At 47.2% G+C, this 27,411-nt stretch overlaps 1 protein-coding gene across 2 annotated transcripts in view; it reads right to left on the bottom strand.

The window, feature by feature from the left end:
* Positions 1-27,411, bottom strand: part of CMTR1 (cap methyltransferase 1) — a 71,691-nt gene that overhangs the window by 41,829 nt on the left and 2,451 nt on the right. For both annotated transcript variants that reach the window (XM_073556263.1, XM_073556262.1), the window contains exons 2-9: positions 11,059-11,143; positions 9,539-9,679; positions 6,637-6,782; positions 4,558-4,716; positions 4,389-4,481; positions 3,695-3,766; positions 2,125-2,219; positions 1,035-1,107 (exon numbers count right to left, since the gene is read on the bottom strand). In XM_073556263.1, the coding sequence (XP_073412364.1) occupies positions 1,035-1,107; positions 2,125-2,219; positions 3,695-3,766; positions 4,389-4,481; positions 4,558-4,716; positions 6,637-6,782; positions 9,539-9,671 (771 nt within the window). In that variant the 5' untranslated portion in view covers positions 9,672-9,679; positions 11,059-11,143. The remainder of the gene's footprint in view (positions 1-1,034; positions 1,108-2,124; positions 2,220-3,694; positions 3,767-4,388; positions 4,482-4,557; positions 4,717-6,636; positions 6,783-9,538; positions 9,680-11,058; positions 11,144-27,411) is intronic.

Below are 27,411 nucleotides of genomic sequence, written 5' to 3'. Positions count from 1 at the left end.
TACTGATCCTGAGTTACATCCTGTATTATACTCCAGAGCTGTACTCACTATTCTGCTGGTGCAGTCACTGTGTACATACATTACATTACTGATCCTGAGTTACATCCTGTATTATACTCCAGAGCTGCACTCACTATTCTGCTGGTGCAGTCACTGTGTACATACATTACATTACTGATCCTGAGTTACATCCTGTATTATACTCCAGAGCTGCACTCACTATTCTGCTGGTGCAGTCACTGTGTACATACATTACATTACTGATCCTGAGTTACATCCTGTATTATACTCCAGAGCTGCACTCACTATTCTGCTGGTGCAGTCACTGTGTACATACATTACATTACTGATCCTGAGTTACATCCTGTATTATACCCCAGAGCTGCACTCACTATTCTGCTGGTGCAGTCACTGTGTACATACATTACATTACTGATCCTGAGTTACATCCTGTATTATACTCCAGAGCTGCACTCACTATTCTTCTGGTGCAGTCACTGTGTACATACATTACATTACTGATCCTGAGTTACATCCTGTATTATACTCCAGAGCTGCACTCACTATTCTGCTGGTGTAGTCACTGTGTACATACATTACATTACTGATCCTGAGTTACATCCTGTATTATACTCCAGAGCTGCACTCACTATTCTGCTGGTGCAGTCACTGTGTACATACATTACATTACTGATCCTGAGTTACATCCTGTATTATACTCCAGAGCTGCACTCACTATTCTGCTGGTGCAGTCACTGTGTACATACATTACATTACTGATCCTGAGTTACATCCTGTATTATACTCCAGAGCTGCACTCACTATTCTGCTGGTGCAGTCACTGTGTACATACATTACATTACTGATCCTGAGTTACATCCTGTATTATACTCCAGAGCTGCACTCACTATTCTGCTGGTGCAGTCACTGTATACATACATTACATTACTGATCCTGAGTTACAGCCTGTATTATACCCCAGAGCTGCACTCACTATTCTGCTGGTGGAGTCAGCAATGAAGTTAAACCCTTACCCCCTGAGAGTCCTTGGGGTTAGTAAACATGTAATCGAACACGTGGTCGATATTCGCCATCTTCATTGCTGCCCTGGAGAAGAGATAATGAGACGTATAAACTTCAATGGCAGGTTCCATGCGGTCAGTCGTCCTCCTCCTCTTCCTCCTCTGAGAATTTATCAAATAAGGTTCAAGTTACAGCAGACACCAGAGACAACACCGGGAGACATATAGTCTTCAGTTGGAGATGGACTGTTGTCGGGGAACCTGAGCGATGCGGTTGCTACAATGCCGCCTTAGGCCTGTTTCACACTTCCGTTTTTGTGTCCGCCAAACGGATCCGTTTCCGTTTTTTTGACGGATCCGCGGTAACCACTAATGGAAGTCTATGGGACAAAAAAAACGGATCCTGCAAAAAAATGGCGGATCCGTTTTTTTACGGAAACCAACGGATTTTGACGGATTTGAAAAAACGGAAGTGTGAAACAGGCCTTAGCGACCACAGGACTCTAGTCAGCCTGTAGTATTAACCCATTCCCGTTCAATGACATGGTCCGATGGACAGGGGGCAGGTGTAGACCTCACTCCGGCCGTCCCCTGCTTCTGAAAGCGTCATTAGGTGCTGGGGCATTCGTTCAGGAACCCATAGAAGTGACGTTGTCAGGAGGTGCAGATGGTTTTCCATAGAATCAGGGGGCATCCTGAAGGTTCCCGCTGCCATTTGGGCACTGCGGATCACTCGAAGATTTGAAGTATAAAGCACAAGCAAACTGATCGCTGGTTCTAGACCCCCAAGGCTAAAATACATTTTTAGAAAAATCTTTAAAAAAAATAGAACAGACAAAGTTTTGATCCCCTCCCTTTTTTCTTATCCAAAATAAAGAAATGTAAAAAATATGTAAGAAATAAGCAAATACTTATATATATAGTTGTTCAGTTGTCATAGAATCCCCCCAAAAATGATCAAAAATAGTACTGAATAATGGCTACAGCCAAAGAAAAGCCCCCACACAGCGCCATCCGCATGAAACAAAAATGTTACGAGCTTTGGAAGATGACGACATGAACCACACTTTCACCACAGTGGTCTAGTAGGGGGAATGCTGACCTGTTCAGGAAGAAGACCCCCCGGATCATCTCGTACGGGTTGGATCGCGTCCTGGCTCTTCTCATCTCTTCACCTTCCAACTCGTCAAACGCACTCTGCAGGGAAAGGAGCAGGAGTCTGGTGACGGACGCGGGGGGAGGCCGAAGTCCGGTGACGCGGGGGGAGGCCGAAGTCCGGTGACGCGGGGGGAGGCCGAAGTCCGGTGACGCGGGGGGAGGCCGAAGTCCGGTGACGCGGGGGGAGGCCGAAGTCCGGTGACGCGGGGGGAGGCCGAAGTCCGGTGACGCGGGGGGGGAGGCCGAAGTCCGGTGACGCGGGGGGGGAGGCCGAAGTCCGGTGACGCGGGGGGGAGGCCGAAGTCCGGTGACGCGGGGGGGAGGCCGAAGTCCGGTGACGCGGGGGGGAGGCCGAAGTCCGGTGACGCGGGGGGGAGGCCGAAGTCCGGTGACGCGGGGGGGAGGCCGAAGTCCGGTGACGCGGGGGGGAGGCCGAAGTCCGGTGACGCGGGGGGGAGGCCGAAGTCCGGTGACGCGGGGGGGAGGCCGAAGTCCGGTGACGCGGGGGGGAGGCCGAAGTCCGGTGACGCGGGGGGGAGGCCGAAGTCCGGTGACGCGGGGGGGAGGCCGAAGTCCGGTGACGCGGGGGGGAGGCCGAAGTCCGGTGACGCGGGGGGGAGGCCGAAGTCCGGTGACGCGGGGGGGAGGCCGAAGTCCGGTGACGCGGGGGGGAGGCCGAAGTCCGGTGACGCGGGGGGGAGGCCGAAGTCCGGTGACGCGGGGGGGAGGCCGAAGTCCGGTGACGCGGGGGGGAGGCCGAAGTCCGGTGACGCGGGGGGGAGGCCGAAGTCCGGTGACGCGGGGGGGAGGCCGAAGTCCGGTGACGCGGGGGGGAGGCCGAAGTCCGGTGACGCGGGGGGGAGGCCGAAGTCCGGTGACGCGGGGGGGAGGCCGAAGTCCGGTGACGCGGGGGGGAGGCCGAAGTCCGGTGACGCGGGGGGGAGGCCGAAGTCCGGTGACGCGGGGGGGAGGCCGAAGTCCGGTGACGCGGGGGGGAGGCCGAAGTCCGGTGACGCGGGGGGAGGCCGAAGTCCGGTGACGCGGGGGGAGGCCGAAGTCCGGTGACGCGGGGGGAGGCCGAAGTCCGGTGACGCGGGGGGAGGCCGAAGTCCGGTGACGCGGGGGGAGGCCGAAGTCCGGTGACGCGGGGGGAGGCCGAAGTCCGGTGACGCGGGGGGAGGCCGAAGTCTGGTGACGCGGGGGAAGCAGGAGTCTGGTTACACGGGAGGAACAGAAGTCTGGTTACACGAGAGGAACAGAAGTCTGGTTACACGGGAGGAGCAGGTCCAGAGGATGTGCAGAACGCGGCTGCCGTGAGCCGCCAAGTGCATCTGTGGTACCGTCCCGGTCGTGCACACGTATCCTGCACATGAGCATTACAGGGGCAGTACCACAGCTCAAGTAACGTTCCCAGCTGTTTGTCAGGGGTCAGAGGATCACAGGCAGAAGATTAAAAAGTCTGCAAGCAAGGCTGTAAAGTCTTCATGTAGATCACAGGGTGGAAGGGTTCACACCTTGCACTCCAGAAGACTTCTGAGAAGGGGCTCTCGGCAAAACTCAGTCTCATCGTCAATTATCTCCTTCCTCTGAAACACAAGATGGTGGTAAACAGCGTTAATCGCTGGCAGTATTGCCCTGGTAGTGCGTCACTTACTATATTTCTTACCAACGCATTTTTGGTCACCAGCGACCGTAAATTCAGAGTCACTCTAATAAACTATAGGTAATTCAGAAAGGAGACCACTATCGCGTTCATGTCGGCACTGTTCACACCTTTCGTACCACTTCTTACCGGGGCCAGGACCATGCCATACGATATCAGGTGACCCAGAAGGGGATTGGTGCGGTTCTCCTTTGTAAGGAGGTAATGATATTCTAATACCTGTATATAATGCTGTGAGATCGCACGACCCGGGCAGGAAACGAATCATGCCAGTTAGTAAGAAGATGGGTATTTGTGCCCACTGGCATGTTATCCTACATGTCCTAGAAAACGTACGTTATATAGGGGCTACTGAGATATAAAGTAACGCAGTGATGGCAGTGCCAGATGCCGCCACGCTCCAAAGCAATGCATGCAACACACTGATTATTTAGGACTAATCTCATGCATTTATCATGGAGACATAGAAATGTCTTAGACAATTTGCACGATCTAATAATACTTCTGTCCGGTTCTGTATGACGCGGATTATTGCGGCTCTTTACCTTGCCCACAGTCATCCAGTCCGACAGCTCATCAGCGTCAGGAATCTCAGTGCTGCATTCTGGGAACCAGTCCACTTCTTCATACGCTGTGGCCTGGAACATCAGAGAGCAGGTTGGGCCTCCCCGTGGCTCAGCAATAGTGTGCGTCCTCCTCACCCTCCCTGCTTACCTCAGGCATGTCCCTCCAGTCTATGTTCAGCTCCTTCTCAAACCCCTTCAGGATCAGACCGAGACCCCTGCGGCCCTTCTGCTTCGAGGTCTCCACAATCTCTTTTCGCCCTTGACCAAACTTGCCCAAACCTTCTCCCTCGCGAAAACCCATCTTTGCCTGATAGAAGAAAGAAGAATCAGTGACATCCCAGACCAGAGAGCTGTCAGTGGGTATCAGTCACCATAACAGTGACGAGTGGCGCAGAGTCAGACCCGCCCAATATGTACATAGACACGTCCCTCGGTCAGATCTTCCTGGCAGTCAGTCTGTATGCAGAGGCACGCTGTGTAATGCAGCTCGAGACGTCTACGGTTTTCACTGTCTAGGCCAAGAGGCAGGCGTCTTACACCAACCATTGCCAGACATATCAGGACGCTTCCTCCGGTCTCCCAGATTTATCACAATGACAGTCAGGTGAAAGGAGAAAATCCTCACCAAACGGCCTGACGGACCCCTCATGGACTGGCCCAATTCTGGCCTTGAACAGAGCAGCCTCCCCAATTCTTTCTTTACTTTCTGGCAGTCACAGCTTTATATTCTTCTATGGCGCTTTCATTGATCGTTACAGTCCTTAAGGATTTATTTGCTCAGTGTCTATTAAGGATTTATTTGCAGCAGTTTGTGCCGATCATCACATGTGCTGATGGAAATTTCCTGCACTGTGTGAATGCCTTCATGCTTAGAGATGTGAGGTGCATTGACCTTTCTTATGATCTCTGCCCCATTTTACAGACTTTTTTTTAAATGGTGAGTCCTCTTTTTGGGTATGGTTGGATAGCTCTTGTAAATATAAGAAATTTTGCAATTTACTGTGTATTAAAAATGCAGTCGTTCTTGAGATATTAACTTTTTTCTACTGTTTACAATTTGTTGCCTAGGAGACCGACCACCTCTGTCAGAGCAGCACTTACAAGCTCAACAGAAAACAGTTTGTAAGCATTGCAAATGTTTGGCCACCGCTGCGTTACAGAAGTAGTGGTCAGTCTCCAAGGGCTGTAAACAGATGTAAGTGTTAATAACTGAAGAACAGATGCAAATTTTTAATAAACTGTAAATTGTAAACGTGCTTGTTTTTTCAAAAATTATCCAACAACATCCACCTATGAAGATGGGAATAGCTGTTTAAAGGAGATGCGGATCAGTGGTGGGAGACCAGGTCCTGAAACTCCCAATGATCTGCTGCTCTGACAGCCGCAGTCTCAGGACCCAGATCCCCAGTTCACCACCAACGATCAGAAGCATGAAGAATAATACACTGAAATAATCCAGACATGTTTTTTGTGTTTTTTAGTAATTCCAGCAGGGGAATTCTCTAATTTTCTTTTTTACAAAATTTACAAGAAAAACAAATATACCATCAAACGTCACTGTCAGAGTTGCGGAGGGTAAAAAAAGTTGAAGGTCTAATTCCCTTTTTGCCATTAATCAGGGCGTTCTCCCCGACTCATGTTTTGGATGCACTTGTCAGTCCTCCTGTCACTCTTATTTAATTGCAGGTTTTTATGGCGGCATAATGAACTTTTACCTTCTGATTCAGGTGCCTATGGTAAACTATAATTTCCTGGCACAAAGCTTAGGCTCCTTTCACACAGCGTTTTCGACCACGTTCATTTGTCCTGTCAGGGTTTGCATCCAAAGCCCCCCGCAAAACAGAATACGGACGTATGCACCTACGGGGCGACAGACTATTATGGCGCCAACAGAGTCTATGTGCGCTCTGACGTGCATCATTTTTGGGAGTATACGCCTACTGGAGGTCTACTATGTCTGGGTGTCCACCTCTAGTAGTTGTAAACACCTGAAAATGATGCACGTCAGAGCGCACGCTGACTCTGTTGGCATCTTTATAGTCTATGGCCACGTTGGCGTATATGTTGGAATCCAGTTTTGCTGGGGGATTCGGATGTAAGCCCTGAAGAGACCAACGAACGTGGAGAAAAACGCTATCTGTAAGGAGCCTTGCATTGCACACTATCTCAAGAAACAGACCCTGAGCAGATCATTTTCCAAGAAACATTTCTGGAAATCGACAGTTACCATGAGCTTCTGCGAGACGCTGTTAAACATGGCGTAACGAGAAGATGTTCCCTCCGTCAGTGGATCTGAGGCATTCTCTTTATCCCCAGTCCCGAAAACTGGTCTCTTCTCATCAGTGTCGCTGTCGGAGCCACTCGTGGAAGACTCTGAAGAGGAAAAAGAAACATGAATATTTATGGAAAGAATCTTCAGTGACAAGTCCCGGAGGTAAAACCAACATGGAACCTGGTGACATCCAGCAGAACCCGCCGGCGGCTCCCCGTGAAGTTGTCTCAGTCTATGGCCCAGGTTGACTCCGGAACCGGGATGTCATTATAACCAATTTACACCTTTAATTATCACTGGCAGAAATCTCCTCAAAGATCCTCCACAACAATCACATAAAATCAGTTACACAGAAGGAAACACTTCCAGACAAAAAAAAGCCGGTAACTGGAGCAGCGGTAACTGGTGCGCCCCCAGTGGTTCTACTTTCTGCCATTCCGGGTCCTTCACGGGTGGTCTGTAGGCGGTTGGTGGCAGCTCGTACAGTCATACCGAGACACTGGAAATTGATGACATGCCCAATCACGGCAGCGTGGGGGTCAGCGCTGAGTGGGTGCTCGTGGAACAAATGGTAGCGGAAGATGCCGCCCGCTATGATAAACCCTGTGGCATCTGAGTGACCCGGCCTGAGATCCTCCCTTGCGCCATGTGATCTATATATTGGCAGCTTTCACGGTGCTGGTTTCCTTCACGTTTCCCTTACTTTTCCTCACTCAGATTATAATGAAAATGTTGTTTTTTTCCCTTCTTTTTACATCTCATTTTCATCTTGGTGATATTGTGTGTGATGTATACTTTAGGCCCGGCCTCAGATCTGTGATCGCCAGGTATCATATGCCGAAGCTCTGGGGCGTGAGCGACAGAAGGTACCGTATGGCGAACATTAGGGGTAGACCCCCACTCTCGGCAGTACACCGCCACAGCGGTGACATTACTAATCTACTGCACTGTCCTGGCCTCTGGAGCGCTCTGGATGTGACTTTGGGGCAATAGTTTAGTATGATGTAAAAGGCCCTCTATACAATATATACACTCCCTCATCAGACTACTATGCTGTAACCCAGCTTTCCCACTTCTCAGGTCAGTGCAGTCACAGCTGTGCAATCACATTCTGGGACTGATGCTGGGAAAGCCAGTGAGGATAAACTCTGTGATGGCCGCCAACACTAAAGAAGCCATACCACAGCTCAGGGTGCTGAGAAAGCTGGGTCACAGCTCAGTGGTGGTGGGAAAGATGGGCGACAGCTCAGTGGTGATACATTTGGATACTGTGGATGACAGTGACAAAGCTGCTGAGTGATTTTATATTCTGATACTGCTACCGCCACTGTAAAAGCTGTGTTACTGTGTGGAAACTTTCTGAGACTTTTATTGACACTGGGAAAGCTGTGTTGTTTCTGACAAAAATCAAATGTAATATAAAATATACATCACCCCAAAATGTTCTGCTTCTGAATCTCACATTGTAAATGTAATTAAACCTAGCACCTTGTCATAATTTCGGGTTTCTTTGTGGTTGTTCCAATGTGCTGTCTGCACACTCGGCTCTTCTATATCTGTCAAATACAGCTCTACTGTTCCAAGGTGCTGTCGTCATCAAGGTGTCTGATTGCAAAGTTGGCTATGCTGCTCCTAGGTACTGTCCTCACACTTGGCTCTGCGACATCAAGGTGTCTGTCTACCAACTTGGCTCTGCAGTTCCTGGGTGCTGCCCATACACTCAGCCTTGCTTATTTAAGGTGGGTATCTGCACAGCCTGCTCTGCTGATCCTCGCTGTTCCACGTCCTATATGGCCTAAGAGAGTCTGCTGCATCAACGCCTCTGGTCTTAGCGAATCTACCTCACCAGGTGATCCAAAACAAGAGCTGTCATTCTTCAGTCATTTAACTCTTGAACGAACTCCAGAGGGGCTGGGCCACAGGTCTCTATGACGTAGGTCTCCTGCACATGTCACATGAGGTGGTTATTGCAGTCACACTCTGAGACTCCAAATAACAGCTGGATCCTTATGGGACCATAGGCTGTAACATCCCATTTCCAGATTGGCATGTCCGTATGGTTGTCATGCCCTTAACATGACACTATCAGGTGATCAGTTCTGCTTTTGCCATTTCTCTGCGATGTTCTTATACTGGTGATGCCTCATGTTGGCTGACACCTCTGCTTTGTATTCTACAGAATCTAACATGTGACACTGCCCTCAATATGAGACATCATTACAGTAAAGGGAGATTACCCAGCCGTCACTTTCAGGACATTTATCTCTTTTAAGATCACTGCTAGAAAAGAACAAATTTCATTAATTGCACAAAATGTCACTGTGTGGTTAGGTGGTATATATCTTTCCAATAATAATGAGTTTATATTTTTCATTTACTTATAGAACCTTATACTCTTTGTTTTCACTTATTTATGCTATAATTACAGGACTATATCAAGGGAGGTTAACAGGTTTTCCAGACTGTAAAAGTCGATAGTTATTCTGTGACTGCAGGCTTCTGGATCCTGACAGCGTGTGCTGCGCATACTGTAAGGACGCCCCGGTATTGCTGGTGAGTCCAGTCGGTCAAGAGACCGAAAGGACCAGTCTCTCTCTCTGGGGAAAGCCGAGTACAGAACCTGGAGGATCTGAACAAGCAGCTCGTTAATGCCGCATCAGGAGGTGATACAATGTAGGTGCAAAGCATGCAGGGTAAAGGGGTAAACAATGTCCTGTACTGGGTCCCAGGGGCTGCAGCAAGACCCGAATACCATAGATTTTCCATTACATCTACTCTGGTCGCGTGACAAGTGTAATCTGTCAGGTGAGAGGTTACCAGGATATCCCTGTCTCATCCCTTGCAGCCTCGGACTTACCTTGGGTGCCATGATTGCTGTACTGAGTGTCATCATCAGAGGTCGAGCTCAGGTTGAGGCCCAGCTCTTCAATACGTTTTTTCTGTCGGCTTTGAGTGCTGATCTGCAGCTCTCGCTCCGCGCGGCGCTTCATTCTCAATTCTAAGACAGACAAGCACAAACCTTCGCTATAAGTAACCACAACAACAATCAGTGACTCTGGACCTGTGCAGGAAGCCATTATAGAGCAGTGAAGAGGAGGATCAGTTTTACAATCGCAAAGACATTTATGGCATTTAACAGGATATACTAGATGTATCTGATAGGTGCTTGTCTCACAGGTGGGAACCACACCTATCTCCTCAACGAGGGTCCAAGAGGAGGATAAAAGTGATACAAACACCAAAAAAAATGCTTGCTCAGCTAATTCCCTAAGCAGGCCATGCACGGTCACACCTCCACATTCACTTTGCCTCCATAGGTGGGACTGGAGTTGGGGACCCTCTGGAAATTGCTGAGGGTCCGCGTGGTTGGTTCTGCATCTATCAGGCATATCACAGACATAACTGACTCGGAGGCCCCTTGATATAAATTGTTTGCACATAAATGCCTTAAATCTCCAGCAAAGAAAATGTGGGACCACCTGGCAGGAAAGGCCCCAGCGACAGCCCATCATTCAGAGATGGGTTTTCTGTACAGACGTTCTCTAGACTGGAGAAAACCTGTCACTGTTTAAAGAGAATCTGTCATCCCCTTGGACATACCTAAGATAAGAGGCATACAGGTAGGACTACTTTATGTATTCTAGTACCTGTGTGCCCATATTAGTAGCTTAAGTACATCCAAGAGGGCGACAGATTCCCTTTAATGGTGGAGGGAGCTGCAGCTTTCTCTTGAGTTTTATATTCTCATTATTTCTACTTATTAACAATTATTGGATACTTATACTGACTTATTACGGCTAACACAGCTCAAGGCTTGTTACAACGTATCAGTGTAAGTAATGCACAATGAACAGGACACATCAGCAGCACAGCTCCGTCCCCAGGCATCGAGCCCAAACAAGCAGCACTTAGGCTGGTTTCACATTTGCAGATGTCAGAGCTGCGGAAGGCTGCATAGTTCCTCCGTGAAGCTCCGTCCACTGCCGCATCTCCTCCGTTCAGCTCCGCCTATGTCTGCATGCGGCCTGCGTACCTACCTTTATCATTGGGTACGCAGGCCATGCGGATGCGTCCGCATGCGTCGTTTTGACGCTGCGGCGACCGCAACATATTGCATTTTGGTCGCAGCATCAAAACGACGCATCCGCATGGCCTGCGTACCCAATGTTAAAGGTAGGTACGCAGGCCGCATGCAGACATAGGCGGAGCTGAACGGAGGAGGTGCGGCAGTGGACGGAGCTTCACGGAGGAACGATGCAGCCTTCCGCAGCTCTAACATCCGCAATTCTGAACCTAGCCTTACCTACACCATCACTGGTCAGGACTATAACCAACCCTGACTACGAACAAAAAGCCTCTAGCGGGCGTTATACTCACAGACGGTACGGGCCGTGACGCAGGAGCTAATGGAAGACCCTGAGAACATGGACTCAGGTTATCTACAGCCTGTCAGGGCGGAGAGCTGTGCAAGACATAAAAGAACAAGAAGGTCAGACTGAATTCACAGAAAGAAGGTAAAACAGCGACCGTAAAACGACAAATACACGATATTACTATAATCATTCACCTAATAGTGATTATAAAAAATATACTACATCATCCACATATGTACATGTGCAGCACGGTGGCTCAGTGGTTAGCACTGCAGCGAAGGAGTTTGTATGTTCTCCCCGTGTTTGTGTGGGTTTCCTCCGGGTTCTCCGGTTTCCTCCCCCATTCCATAGACATACGGATAGGAAATCTAGATTGTGGGACCCATCGGGGACAGCGATGATAACGTGTGCAAACTGTAAAGCGCTGCGGAATATGTTGGCGCTAAATAAAGAAATTATTATGAAAACGCACCTTAAACAGAAAGAAATAAATGGATTTTTCGGTAATAAAACATTTTCTCATCACTTTCATTGTGGGACACAGACATCTGGTTACAACAGCTGCTGCTAGGAGGTGAACACTACGCAGTTAATGAGGTTGTACCAAGTCTGGACGCTCCTTCTATCCAGGGAATAAGGAATAACTGCCCAATCTCTGGGGGTCACACTGTCAAGACCTCCATGAATCCAGAGAACCAGGGTCTTCATAGCCCTGTATGAACGGAGCGGTGGTGGATAAAGTGCAAGTCCGTTCCATTCATACCCTATGGATTACTGGAGATCACGGACGGGGCTGTGGAGTCGGAGCCCATTTTGGTGGAGTCGGAGGTTTGGCTTACTGACTCCACAGCCCTGATCGCGAGCGCTGCACTTGGCTGGTCTTCAGTACTCATATTAAAAATGTAGAGTAGGAGTGCATGATTTACCACTGCTCCACTCACCGCAGGCTCAGCAGAGCCCCAATTCTTGAGGCTGGTGGAGGTCTCAGTGGTCAGACAGTCAGTCTGCAAATTGTCTCCTATTGTATGGATAACTTACTAATTTGGTACAACTCCTTTATGCGTCACACTAGCTGAACCCCCTTGTGTAGCCACTGAGCCATGATAAAGCTAGCAATAGAAGAAATACCTTTAGGATTACCACACAAGGAAAGAGAACATTGGAGAGCCATTAGGAAATACTCCCTATGAGGAGAGTTGGTACCGCACCTTACAAGTAAAAAATTGGGTGGGTGCTGTGTCCCCCAATGAACTTGTACAGAAAAGGATTTCACGGTATGTAAGAAAAAATAATCAAATTTTTCTCATCAATGTATTTGGGAGACTTAGGGTGGTTTCACATTAGCGTTTCAGGGAGCAGCGACGGCCTGCGCGCGGCCACCGATAAGCCCCGCCCCCTGCCGCGCCTCCTCCGGTAGCTCCGCTTACGGGCGCATGACGCTGCATGCGTCCTGCATCCCCTATCTTTATCACTGGGGACGCAGGCCGTGCGCAGTATGCGTTTGGCGGCACATGCGTCCTTTTGATGGTGCACCGAGCGCAACCAAATTGCAACAGGTTGCGTTTGGCGCTGGTCGGCGCAGCGTCAAAAGGACGCATGCGCCGCCAAACACATACTGAGCACGGCCTGCGTCCCCAGTGATAAAGATAGGGGACGCAGGACGCATGCATCGTCATGCGCCCGTAGGCGGAGCCACCGGAGGAGGCTCAGCAGGGGGCATGGCTTAGCGGCGGCAGTGCGCAGGCCGTCGCTGCGCCCTGAAACGCTAATGTGAAACCACCCTTAGAGATCATGGGATGTGCAAAAGCAGTTCCTAAGGATGGGAGCAACATCCCAGACCATGCAATGATGCTGTCAAACTATGCAATCCAAAGCTATGTTCACACGTTGAGTTTTTGCTGCATTTATTTCTGCAAGCAAAACCTGCTCTCTTGGCAGTAAAGAAGCTGCTTACAAAAAGCAGGTTTTGCTGCGTATATGCTGAGTTTTCATTGTCTCTTGTGCATGCTGATAAAGTTTAGTGCCCCAAACAAATCATGAGGCAACTTCCTTAAGGTTTTTGCACAAAAAATGCTGCAAAATCTGATACCTGTGTTTTTTGCTGCGTTTTTGCACTTACTCATTGCTTTCTATGGGTGAATGAAAAGGTGCAAAAACGCTGAAAGAAGTGACATGCTGTAGTATGCACAAGCACAGCAGTTTTCCAAATTAGCCAGGTAAAAAAAAAAAAAAACACCGGTGGTCGGCGCTCATAGCAAGTCTGTAATTCTGCTACATAGAGGTAATCTGAGCATCACTTCTATGTAGCAGAGCCGATCAGGCTATGGCAGCTTCAAGCCTCCCATGGAGGCGATTGAAGCATGCCAAAAGTTAAAGAAAAGTAGTTTTAAAAATATAAAAAAAATAAAAAAATATAAAAGTTTAGGTCACCCCCCCTTTCGCCCCATTCAAAATAAAATAAAAAAAAAAAAAAAATCAAACATACACATTAGGTATCGCTGCGTTCAGAATCGCCCGATCTATCAATAAAAAAAGGATTAACCTGATCGCTAAATGGTGTAGCAGGAAAAAAAAAAATCAACACGTCAAAATTACGTTTTTCTTGGTCGCCACGACATTCTATTAAAATGTAATAACGGGCGATCAGAAGATCGTATCTGCACCAAAAAGGTATCGTTACAAATGTCAGCTCGGCACACAAAAAATAAGCCCTCACCCGACCCAAGATCACAAAAAATGGAGACGTTACAGGTCTCGGAAAATGACACCATTTTTTTTTTTCTTTTTTAGCAAAGTTCGCAATTTTTTTTCACCACTTACATAAAAGAGAACCCAGACATGTTTGGTGTCTATGAACTGGTAATGACCTGGAGAATCAGAATGGCAGCTCAGTTTTAGCATTTGGTGAACCTTGCAAAAAATGCCAAGCAGAAAACAAGTGTGGGATTGCACTTTTTTTGAAATTTCACCGCACTTTTTTTTTCCTGTTTTCTAGTACACATCATGGTAAAACCAATGGTATTATTCAAAAGTACAACTTGTCCCGCAAAAAACAAGCCCTCACATGGCCATATAGACAGAAAAATAAAAAAGTTATGGCTCTGGGAAGAAGGGGAGCGAAAAACGAAAAGGCATAACCGAAAAAAGCTCCAGTCATGATGGAGTTAAGTTCTGTTTTTCTATTGTATCAAATACTTATTTCATGCAATAAAATGCAGATTAATGATGTAACGATCCTACAATGTGATTCTCTGGATTTATCTGTAGATTCTGTCTCTCACAGGTGACGTGTATCTACGTTAAAGATTACATATCTCTCCATTCATTGCAGGTGGGAAAACTTGTAATATTGTCACTGCATCAAAAACTATATCCCCACTGTATATGTACATTATACATGGGGTACGCTGTATATAGAGGTATATGTACATTATACAGGGGGAATACGCAGTATAATAATAATAATATTGGGTGGGGTCGCACGCATTCAGCAAAGCATCGCATTAGCTAAGCATCAAGCAAAAGGCAGTTATTCCATGACAGTTAGTCAGGGCAGGAGTCAGGTAACCCACACTTTGCAATCCCCTTTAACCATGTGCTTTATTTCTATCGACTGTGTTCTCTTGCCTTCCACATTCACCGCCTCATCCCCCCTCCATCACGACTCATACACATCAGCCCCTCTATACTTCCCTCTCTCATGTACAGCTCCCATGCACTTTTCACCTTCCTGGAAAATCTCAGCCCATCTTGCCCATACACATAGCAGAAAAAAAACTTCTTACAATTCCAATAACTACTTGCTCTTTATCTTCCTACTCCTACTGATTTCAGGGGACATCTCAGCCAACCCTAGTCCACCATCCCCCAACCTCAACCCCTACCTCATATCGAAACCATAATCTTCTTAATATTACTTGCACTCTCTCATCTCCATCCTTTAATTGTGCCCTCTGGAATCCGTGCTCTGTATGTAACAAGCTTCCTTTCTGAACAACTCTCTGAATCTGTTGGCCCTCACTGAAACCTGGATCCAGGATTCTGACACTGTCTCTCCTGCTGACATTTCCTATGGTGGCTTACAATTCTCTCATTCCCCGAGACCCACTGTCACGGGGTCCTTCTCCGATACCACACAATCAACAGAGCGAGGGAAGGGTGAACAATCCCAAGACCTTTATTACAGGCAAAATTAGAAGGTCCATAAACAATCCACCACACTGAGGATACAATAGTCCAGAACAAGAATATAGTCCAGTAACAGGATAAAATGTCCAGGTAGACGAGATTCCAAAACTCTAGCACCAGAGGATAAAATAGGTCCTCCTCTCTGAAGTGCAGTCTTTACACGATCCACTCCACGCAGGAACTGACTTGACCAGCTCCTGTTCTCCCCACCCCCTTCCTTGTGTCCAGGGGTAGTCAAACAGGTTGGGGTGGTTCCCAGGCCTCTCAGAGAACAAAGGAGCCTTGGGGATTAAAGAACTACAGGGGGTCAAGAGACAGATACAGTCAGGCTATAGACATACAAGAAAAACACTATGAAAATAAGTGAAATAGAAATGCACACAAAATGATATCCACAAAGCCTATCACACCATCACAACCTCTCCCCCCCATAATAAGTGAGCACGCTATGAGGTCTACACTGACCTCTGGCCTGCTCACTTTAGACCACATTGCTCAGTTATTTATATTTCCTTGTACAGTGGCAGGGGTAGGTCGGCCTGGGGAGCCTATGGTTCTTCTTGTCGAGACAGTGCATCGGCGTTCTGGTGTTGGCTTCACCGCTTGTATTGGATGGAGAAGCTGTAGGGTTGTAAGGACAAGCTCCAATGCAGCAATCTTCCATTGTCCCCTGATACACGGTTCAGCCATGTGAGGGGGTTGTGGTCTGTAACAATTGTAAAGTCTCTGCCATACAAGTATGGCTGCAATTGTTTTAGCGCCCATACGATGGCAAGGCACTCGTTTTCAATAGTGGCATAGGCAACTTCCCGATCCAGTAGTTTCCGACTGGCAAAAGCAACAGGATGTTCTTCTCCGGCAGCGTTCACTTGGCTAAGTACTGCCCCAATCCCAAAGGTGGATGCATCTGTCTGCACGAGGAACCTGCGTTTATAATCCGGGGCAGCCAAGACAGGAGCAGTACCGAGGGCAGTCTTTAACGCTGAAAAGGCATCCTCGCATGCCGTCGTCCACGTCACATTCCTAGGCATGTTCTTGCGGGTCAGGTCGGTTAGGGGCTTGGCCAAGGTGCTGAAGTTAGAAACAAATTTGCGATAGTAACCAGCAGTTCCTAAAAATGCAAGTACCTACTTTTTAGTCTGGGGTCTACGCCAGTTGCTAATGGCTTCCACCTTGGCAGACTCAGGCCTTAGGGTCCCACCCCCTACTCCATGCCCGAGGAACTGCACCTCAGCCATCCCAATTTGGCACTTAACAGGGCGAATGGTCAGTCCTGTAGTAAGGATACAGTCTAGCACTATGCCCAAGTGTTTAAGATGTTCCTCCCAGGTAGTGCTAAAAATAACAAAGTCGTCTAAGTAAGCACAGGCAAAGTCCTGACATTGTTGTAACAGTCGATCCACCAGTCTCTGGAAAGTAGCGGGGGCAGTTTTCATCCCAAAGGCCATTCACAGGAACTCAAAAAGCCCAAATAGAGTAATGAAGGCTGAGCGCTCCCGAGCGTCCTCCGTAAGGGGTATCTGCCAGTACCCCTTGCTCAAGCCTAACGTGGTCACAAATTGGGCACTGGCCAGATGATCCAAAAGATCAATCCTGGGCATGGGATAAGCATCACTCTTGGTAGCATCATTTAGTCATCTGTAATCAATGCAGAATCGTGTTGTACCATCCTTCTTGGGGACCAGGACGACAGGAGAGGCCCAAGAAGTGAGATGGCTGAATAACTCCAAGTCGTTTCATCTCCTTTCAGTTCGTTCTTTATCATGCCTTGAACAGCCTCTGGAACCCGCTAGGCAGCCTGCTGGATGGGGCGTTGTCCAGGGGTTTCAACATGGTGTCTGGTGAGAGTAGTCTTCCCCGGCTTTGAGGAGAAAGCAGCAGCCCTCGGCCTTAGTACGGCGACAATATAGTCCTTTTGTATGTCCGATAAATGGTAGCCCAGTGGCACTTGTTCCAGTGATCCTCCCGCTTGGGCAACCTGGAGGAGATCTGGGAGATACTCGTCGGCGGCGGTATCACTAGGGGGGTGGCAGACAGCTAGAACAGGCAGAGATCGGTCGTGGTAGTCTTTCAGCATGTTAATGTGGACGGTTTTCTGTCGTCGACCACTAGAGTCCAGGGCAATAACATAGTGTCATTAATTTTCTTGACAACCTGATAAGGGCCTTCCCACACTACTTGAAGCTTGTTGGCAGGGGAAGCAGTAATCATGAGCACTTGCTGTCCTTCCATAAATTCCTGGGACATGGCATTACGGTCATACCAGGTTTTTTGTCTGGACTAAGCCATTTGCTGATGTTCTTTAGCGAAGGTAGCTAGCTGGGCGAGACGGTCTCTGAGCTCCAGAACATAGGGAACGATGGGCATTGCGGTATCTGAGATGTCTCCCTCCAAATGTTCTTTCAGAAGAGTGAGAGGCCCACGGACCTTCCGGCTAAACAGTAGTTCGAAGGGAGAGAACCCTGTGGACTCTTGGGGAACCTCCCGATAGGCGAAGGAGATGTGGCAGGTACTTTTCTCAGTCTTTTTCAACGTCAAAAAAAGCCCTCAGCATATTTTTTAGGGTTCCATTAAAGCATTCACATAGTCCGTTGGTCTGCGGGTGGTATGGGGTGGTGCGAATGGCTCGAACACCACAGGTATGCCATAGGGACTGGACCAGATCTGACATGAACTGAGTGCCTTGATCTGATATTTCACTAGGAAACCCTACCCGGGTTAAGATGGTAACAAGGGCCTTGGCTACCTTTACTGCTGTAATACTGGACAGGGCCAAAGCTTCAGGATATCTTGTGGCATAGTCCACCATTCTTGACTATCGCTGACCCCCGTGTGGTTCGACCCGAGGCAATTTACCAGGGTCCAGGAATTCCCATTGTGACTGCTCCCACAAATTGGCACTGTAACTCCCCAATGTTGTTACCAAGGAGGATATCTGCAGGAAGTCCTCCCATAACTCCAATCCAACACAGTTTTCCTCCACAACCATAATCCAAACGCATAGAAGCTCGCTGTATATATTTGCAGGCACCCACCGCCAGGACAATGGGAATTTCTGGACCCTGGTAAATTGCCTGGGGTCGAACCACACAGGGGTCAGCGATAGTCAAGAATGCCCCCGTGTCTCTAAATCCTGACACTTTGTATCCATCAATTAAGACATCCTGCAGGTGGCATTGCCGTTGCTCTGAGTAGCTAAAGGACAGAGGCCGGAGTCCGTACACTCCAGGAGGAGTATCTATGGTGCCGTGGTCGGTGGTCCACTCTGATGGGGGTGGTGGTCGCTCTTCCTCAGGCGGGGTGGAGTGCACAAGATGCACTGGACGAGGTGGGGCTGCGTGGGGCTCCCTCCGAATCCTGGAGGGACAGCCAGACTGCAAATGTCCAGGTTGCCCAAACCCATAACACCTCCTCTCTGTGATACCCCCAGGTCATGGTCGGAACTGTTGGGGCCTAGGATTGTGAGGCGTGATTGTCATCGGCTTGCGACTAGGTGGAAGGGCAGATATAATTGGAGGGGGACGGGGAGCGGGAGCAGGCCGTGGTTCATTGTCCAGAAGCCTCCTCCATTGCGGCCGGATAGTAAGGGCTTCATCGGCCAGGGCTGCAGCTCTATCCACGGTACACGGCATGCGCTCCCGGACCCATTCCCGCACCTCTGCGGGGCACTTGGCAAGAAATTGTTCTATAAGGAACGCCTGTATAACATCTTCCACAGTAAAGGCGTTTTCTACTTCCAGCCATCTTCGACATTCCTGGGACATCTTATGTGCATACATCCTAAACGATCCCCCCCGTGGTGCATGGGAGGTCTCGGAACTTGGCCCTATATGAGTCTGGGGTGATAGCATGGTACTCCAGGATAGTCCGCTTTACAATGTTATAATCCCGATTCCGAGGTGTGTCAATGGTTCGGTAAGCCTCCTCCATGCTTCCGTTCAGGAGCCCCACTAACAAACGCATCCAGCTAGAGTGGGGCACCTCCATCACAGCACACTGCTGCTCAAAGTCTTTGAAGAATCCCTCCACATCTCCGGAAGCCTCATCAAATGGGTGATCCGTACAGGCTCCCGGATCGTTGGGGTTACACTCCACATTGCGTTACTCCCTTTTTCAAGCTCCATTGCTTCTTGTCTCCGCTGTGCCCAGCGGGCAGCCTCCGCCTTGTACTCCTGAGAGACGCCGGGGCCCTGAACCGCCATCTCTTCTTCGTACCACACCAACCACTGGCTTTTCTGGATGGGGATCCCTGTCTCCAGTGCTCGTCCTTCAGACATCTGGGAGGAGGTGGCCGGGCTAGCACCCACCAGTAGATCGATTAAGGCCTCTTTAGTCAGTCCCTGGTAGTTCAGGCCCAGGTCTCTGACTGTCTCCTGTAAACTGGATACAGTCGAATTTCTGTACTCACTCTGTGGGTGGTTCTCCATTGGATTATGCTCTGTTGATCCCACTGCTGCCACCAGTTGTCACGGGGTCCTTCTCCGATACCACACAATCAACAGATCGAGGGAAGGGTGAACAATCCCAAGACCTTTATTACAGGCAAAATTAGAAGGTCCATAAACAATCCACCACAATGAGGATACAATAGTCCAGAACAAGAATGTAGTCCAGTAACAGGATAAAATGTCCAGGGAAACGAGAGTCCAAAACTCTAGCACCAGAAGATAAAATGGGTCCTTCTCTCTGAAGTGCAGTCTTTACACGAACCACTCCACAAAGGAACTGACTTGACCAGCTCCTGTTCTCCCCACCCCCTTCCTTGTGTCCAGGGGTAGTCAAACAGGTTGAGGCGGTTTAAAGGCCTCCCAGAGGAGAACAAAGGAGCCTTGGGGATTAAAGAACTATAGGGGGTCATCAAGAGACAGATACAGTCAGGCTATAGACATACAAGAAAAACACTATGAAAATAAGCGAAATAGAAATGTACACAAAATGATATCCACATAGCCTATCACACCATCACACCCACAAACAGAAGTGGTGGCGGAGTCGGCATACTCCTGTCCCCACTATCCACTTTCCAGGTCATCCCCCAGTTCCATCACTCTCATTCCCTTCTTTTGAGGTCCACACCATCAGGCTCTTCCGTCCCCTCTCCCTCAGAGTAGCGCTGATATACCGGCCCCCAGGCTCGCCCACCCACTTCCTTGACCATTTCTCGGCCTGGCTGCGCACTTCATATCCTCAGAACTCCCAACTCTTATCCTGGGAGACTTCAAAATTCCCATTAACAGTCCTACTTCCACATCTGCATCCCAGATTCTATCACTAACCACCTCTCTAGGCCTCTCACACCTCTCAACCTCTGAGACACACAAGGACGATAACACCCTTGACCTGGTCTTTGTCCGGCTCTGTTCAATCCTCTACCTAAATAACTCACTGTTTCCCCTCTCTGACCACAACATTCTCTCCTTCACGCTCACAAATCCTGGCCCACCCCAGCACACTCCTACCCATCACACATTCAGAAAGACATTAACCTTCAGACACTTTCAGACTCCCTACATTCATCACTGTCCCCAATCTCTTCTTTTTCCTGTCCTGATCTGGCTGTTCATCACTACAACGACACGCTTAGAAGCACCCTTGACCAAGTAGCGCCCCTCACCCTCAGAACCTCCAAGCACAGAGTAATACAGCCCTGGCTCACATCGCAAACTCAACTTCTCCAGCGATGCTCTAGAAGTGCTGAACGCCTGAGAAAAACACGCACATCAGAAGACTTCATCCACTTCAAATTTATGTTAAGAACCTACAACGCTGCCCTTCACCTCGCCAAACAGACCTACTTCACCACCCTGATCTTCTCACTAGCCAACAACCCCAAGAAACTTTTTGACTCCTTTCACTGCCTCCTCAGGCCAAAAGCACAAGCCCCTATCACAGACATTTGTGCTGACGACCTGGCCTCCCACTTCATAGAGCAAATAGATAATATCCGTCAGGAAATCTGCTCCCAACCACCAAGTGCTGTGACTCCCATCCTTTCCTGCATCTCCCATGGCTCACTTTCCACATTTGATCCCATCACAGAAGAAGTCTCCAAACTCCTCTCTTCTTTTCGTCCGATTACATGCACTACCGACCCCATTCCCTCACATCTCCTCCAGTCTCTCTTTCCAGTCGTCACAACTCACCTAACTACAATCTTTAATCTCTCCCTCTCCTAATGTATATGCACATTATACAGGGGGATACACTGTATATAGAGGTATATGTACATTATACAGGGGGATACGCTGTATATAGAGGTATACGTACATTATACGGGGGGATAAACTGTATATAGAGGTATATGTACATTATACGGGGGGATACACTGTATATAGAGGTATATGTGTATACGGGGGGATAAACTGTATATAGAGGTATATGTACATTATACGGGGGGATACACTGCATATAGAGGTATATGTACATTATACAGGGGGATACACTGTATATAGAGGTATATGTACATTATACAGGGGGATACACTGTATATAGAGATATATGTACATTATACAGGGGGATACACTGTATATAGAGATATATGTACATTATACAGGGGGATACGCTGTATATAGAGATATATGTACATTATACAGGGGGATACGCTGTATATAGAGGTATGTGTACATTATACAGGGGGATACACTGTATCACGCCAGCCTTTATAGAAAACACCGGCGATTGTCTAAACGCTGTGTCTAACATCATGTCCTCACTATATCTGAAACTGAACCTGTCAAAGACTGAACTCCTTGTGTTTCCTCCCTCTACTAATGTACCTAAACCCGACATTGCCATTTCCATGTGCGCTTCCACTATTACTCCCCAGCAACATGCCAGCTGTCTTGGGGTCATACTTGACTCCGAGCTTGCCTTCACCCCCCACATTCGATCACTGGCTCGCTCTTGTCATCTGCACCTCAAAAACATTTCTAGAATTCGACCTTTTCTTACTTTTGACTCCGCAAAAACTCTGTTTCTCTTATACATTCTCGTCTCGACTATTGTAACTCTCTTCTAATCGGCCTCCCTCTTACCAAACTCCCCCCTCTCCAATCTGTTTTGAATGCTGCAGCCAGGATCATATTCCTCACCAATCGTTACACCGATGCCTCTACCTTGTGCCAGTCATTACACTGGCTATCCATCCACTCCAGAATTCAGTATAAACTTATTACCCTCACCCACAAAGCCCTCCATGGCTCAGCATCACCCTACATCTCCTCCCTTGTTTCAGTATACCACCCCCGCGCCCTCCGCTCTGCTGATGACCTGAGGTTAGCATCCTCAATAATCAGAAACTCCCACTCCTGTATCCAAGACTTTACACGTGCTGTGCCAATTCTTTGGAATGCACTTCCCAGGTCAATACGATTAGTCCCCAATCCCCACAATTTTAAGCGTGCTCTGAAAATGCATTTATTCAGACTGGCCTACCGCCTCAACTCTATCCCTGTGTGGCAGAACCAAAAGTTTTACCATATCCAGGTTCCCCGCATCATGTTCCCACATGCTTTATGCATCCATTAGCCCTCTGTGTCTGTACTGTTACACACTTAACATTATGGCTGGTCCATACAATCAGGGCAACTGTTACCACCCACCTTTCGTGTCTCCCTCTTTCCTCATAGACTGTAAGCTTGCGAGCAGGGCCCTCTTTCCTCTTGGTATCTGTTATGATCTACTGTATGTGATTATTGTTATGCTGTAATGTCTATTGTCTGTACAAATCCCCTCTGAAATGTAAAGTGCTGCGGAATATGTCGGCGCTTTAGAAATAAAATTTATTATTATACACTGTATATAGAGGTATATGTACATTATACAGGGGATACCCTGTATATAGAGGTATATGTACATTATACAGGGGTATACGCTGTATATAGAGGTATATGTTCATTATACAGGGGGATACGCTGTATATAGAGGTATATGTTCATTATACAGGGGGATACGCTGTATATAGAGGTATCTGTACATTATACAGTGGGATACGCTGTATATAGAGGTATCTGTACATTACACAGGGGGATACGCTGTATATAGAGGTATATGTTCATTACACAGGGGGATACGCTGTATATAGAGGTATCTGTACATTACACAGGGGGATACGCTGTATATAGAGGTATATGTACATTACACAGGGGGATACGCTGTATATAGACGTATATGTACATTACACAGGGGGATACGCTGTATATAGAGGTATATGTACATTATACAGGGGGATACGCTGTATATAGAGGTATATGTACATTACACAGGGGGATGCGCTGTATATAGAGGTATATGTACATTACACAGGGGGATACGCTGTATATAGAGGTATGTGTACATTACACAGGGGGATACGCTGTATATAGAGGTATGTGTACATTACACAGGGGGATACGCTGTATATAGAGGTATGTGTACATTATACAGGGGGATACGCTGTATATACAGGTATGTGTACATTATACAGGGGGATACGCTGTATATAGAGGTATGTGTACATTATACAGGGGGATACGCTGTATATAGAGGTATGTGTACATTATACAGGGGGATACGCTGTATATAGAGGTATATGTACATTATACAGGGGGATACGCTGTATATAGAGGTATATGTACATTATACAGGGGGATACACTGTATATAGAGGTATAAAAAACCAGGGGAAGAGTCTTGAGATCATTTGCATATTCCCAGTGCCTTCTGGGATAAGTGAAGAGTCTCCGCGAGCTCCTTGATCACTGGGTTTTGGCCGTTGCAGCTGAAAAGAGGACATCGGAAAACCAGGGGAAGAGTCTTGAGGAGATCATTTGCATATTCTCAGTGCCTTCTGGGATAAGTGAAGAGTCTCCGCGAGCTCCTTGATCACTGGGTTTTGGCCGTTGCAGCTGAAAAGAGGACATCGGAAAACCGCGCGCCGAATTTTGGCTCATCTTTCATCGTTTTTAAGAAATCTCAATATGGAAGAGGCCAGGAGCCATTTGGTGAGCTGCATTTCTTGCTACATGTTCATAGACTTACCAGTGGAAAAGCCAAACTTCACATGCCACAAATGCAAGCTTGTGTCCCTGTTGGAGGAAAAGTTGCAAAATCTCGAAGAGAGGTTAGCTACGTTGAAGACCATTAAGGAAGGTGAAGAGTTCTTGGACAGAGCAGAATTATCTCTTCATGTTACAGGAAGAGAAGAAATTCGAAGTGGACCTGAAGAAACAGAGGAATGGAGACATGTGACCCAGAGAAGCAGGAGGATCAGAAGGCAGTCAGCACCCATACTTCTCAGTAACCAGTACCAGGCTCTTACACAGGAGAGCGATGAAGAAATACATCAGGATAAGACTTTGCCCACAAACAGCAACCTTGTACGCCTTCAGAGTCCTCCTGGATGGAGAAAGAAAAATGTTGTGAAGAAGAAACGAAGAGTGGTGGTCATGGGGGATTCCCTGTTGAGAGGAACAGAGGCTGCTATCTGCAGACCGGATATAACTTCAAGAGAAATGTGCTGTCTTCCAGGTGCAAAAATTAAAGATGTGACTGACAGGATATCAGGACTCCTCAGACCTACAGATGACTACCCATTCCTGCTACTACATGTGGGGACAAATGACACCGCAAGAAACGACCTGGAAACCATCGGCAGAGACTTTGAAGACTTAGGCAAGAAAGTGAAAGAACTGGGAGCGCAGGTGGTCTTCTCTTCTATCCTCCCAGTGGATGGCCATGGAACAAGGAGGTGGAATAAGATTCTGCAGGTGAACAACTGGCTACATCGATGGTGCCGTCAGCAACGATTTGGATTTATGGATCACGGAGTGAATTACTTTTACGATGGACTACTTGCTAGAGATGGGGTGCACCTTACGAAGACTGGAAAACATGTATTTGGAAGTCGCCTTGCTACACTTGTAAGGAGAGCTTTAAACTAGAACAACATGGGAAGGGAAGCAAAAGACCAGAAAAAGCCATACATCTGAAAAATGCTATTGAGAACTCTGCTATTAGAAGTGGAAAGGAAGAACAAAGACAAAAGAATCTAAATAATAAAAATATTGGAGAAAGAGAAACCAATCACAAACTAAAATGTTTCTATACTAATGCACAAAGCATGGGCAACAAACAAGGAGAATTGGAACTACTAACACAGGAAAAGAAATATGATGTCATTGGAATCACTGAAACTTGGTGGGACGATACACATGATTGGAATACAAGACTAGAAGGATACAACTTATTTTCAAGAAACAGACTTGATAAACGAGGAGGAGGTGTTGCATTGTATGTTAGAAACACGTATATCTGCACAGAGATTGAAGCTTCAGAGACTGGGAGTTCTGTGGAAACTGTTTGGGTAAGAATACAAGGACAGAACAATGGAAAGGACACCATTGTAGGCATTTACTACAGGCCGCCTGTGCAAGCTGAAGATATGGATGAACTCTTTATGCATCAAATGGCCAAGTTCTCCAAAAAATATGACATACTTGTCATGGGAGATTTCAACTATCCAGACATTTGTTGGGAATCTCTCTCAGGCAAAACTAACAGGTCAAGGAAATTCTTATCCTCTCTTGCTGACAACTTTATCTTCCAAAAGGTAGGGGAGAAAACAAGGGGAACTGCTACCTTGGATCTAATCCTTACAAACAGGGAGGAAATGGTTGAGGAGGTAAAAGTGGCTGGGACCCTAGGAGGTAGCGACCACGCTATTTTAGAATTTTGGATAACTAGAGGAGGAAGACATGTGAAGACTCAGACGTCAAGGTTAGATTTCAGAAAGGCAGATTTTAAGGGATTCAGAAAGAGAACTGGAGGGATCCAATGGCTGGATATCCTTAAAGACAAAAATGTCCAGGAAGGATGGGAAATCTTGAAAAATGAAATTCTCAAAGCACAATTGCTAACAATTCCAAAAAGAGGGAAGAATAGGAAGCATTTAAGGAAACCAGGATGGATGAACACAGAACTTAAGCACATGCTAAAAAGGAAGAAAAAAATGTTTATAAAATGGAAAGAGGGAGGCATATCTAAAGAAGAATATAATGCTGTCTGCAGAACCTGCAGGGAACAAATCAGATTAGCTAAAGCTGACAATGAATTGAGGCTTGCAAGAGATGTCAAAAGCAATAATAAAGGATTTGGGGGATATGTCAAAAGTAAAAGAAAAGTCAAAGATGCTATAGGATTTTTACAGGATGAAAATGATGAAATGGTAAGACAGGATGTTGAGAAGGCCGAACTTTTAAATTCCTATTTTGCATCTGTTTTCTCTCAGAAAGGAAATGTAACATCAACTGTTCTTCACTGTCCTATTAAGGGAATAGAAGAACCCAGGATATCTATAAACAGAAAGATAGTGAGGAAACACTTAGCTAACCTAAATGAATTCAAGTCACCAGGTCCAGATGAATTACACCCCAGAGTACTGAAGGAGAAAGCAGAAAAAATTTCTGAACCCCTCTCCATAATCTTTGAAAATTCTTGGAGAACAGGAGAAGTCCCAGAAGACTGGAGAAGAGCAAATGTTGTTCCTATCTTCAAAAAGGGGAAGAAGGTGGACCCAGGCAACTATAGGCCGGTGAGTCTGACTTCTATACCAGGAAAGATCTTTGAACAAATTATTAAACAACATGTATGTCAGTACCTGGATAAGAATGAAGTGATTAAACAGAGTCAGCATGGGTTTGTAACTAATAAGTCATGTCAGACTAACTTCATTTCCTTCTATGATGGAATCACTGATTGGGTGGATCAAGGAAATGCTGTAGATATAGTATATCTTGACTTCAGCAAAGCATTTGACAAAGTATCTCATACAATCCTTATTGAAAAAATGTCTAAGTATGGAATGGACAAGGCAACTGTTAGGTGGATTCATAATTGGCTTAGTGATCGGACCCAAAGAGTGGTCGTAAATGGCTGCACATCCAGTTGGAAGAATGTCTCAAGTGGGGTACCACAGGGCTCTGTCCTGGGCCCTGTATTGTTCAACATCTTTATCAACGATTTAGATGAAGGAATTGAGGGTAAACTGATTAAATTTGCTGATGACACAAAGCTAGGAGGGATAGCTAATACTAGAGAAGAGAGAGAGAGGATTCAAAAAGATATAAATAAACTGGAGAAGTGGGCAGCAACAAACAGAATGGTTTTTAACAGGGAAAAATGCAAAGTACTAC

This window comes from Dendrobates tinctorius, unplaced genomic scaffold (genome assembly GCF_039654945.1).
Source record: "Dendrobates tinctorius isolate UK_male_01 unplaced genomic scaffold, ASM3965494v1 ptg000232l, whole genome shotgun sequence".
Taxonomy (NCBI): domain Eukaryota; kingdom Metazoa; phylum Chordata; class Amphibia; order Anura; family Dendrobatidae; genus Dendrobates; species Dendrobates tinctorius.
Note: the sequence above shows the minus strand (reverse complement) of the source record. Positions and strands in the feature narration are given on the sequence as shown.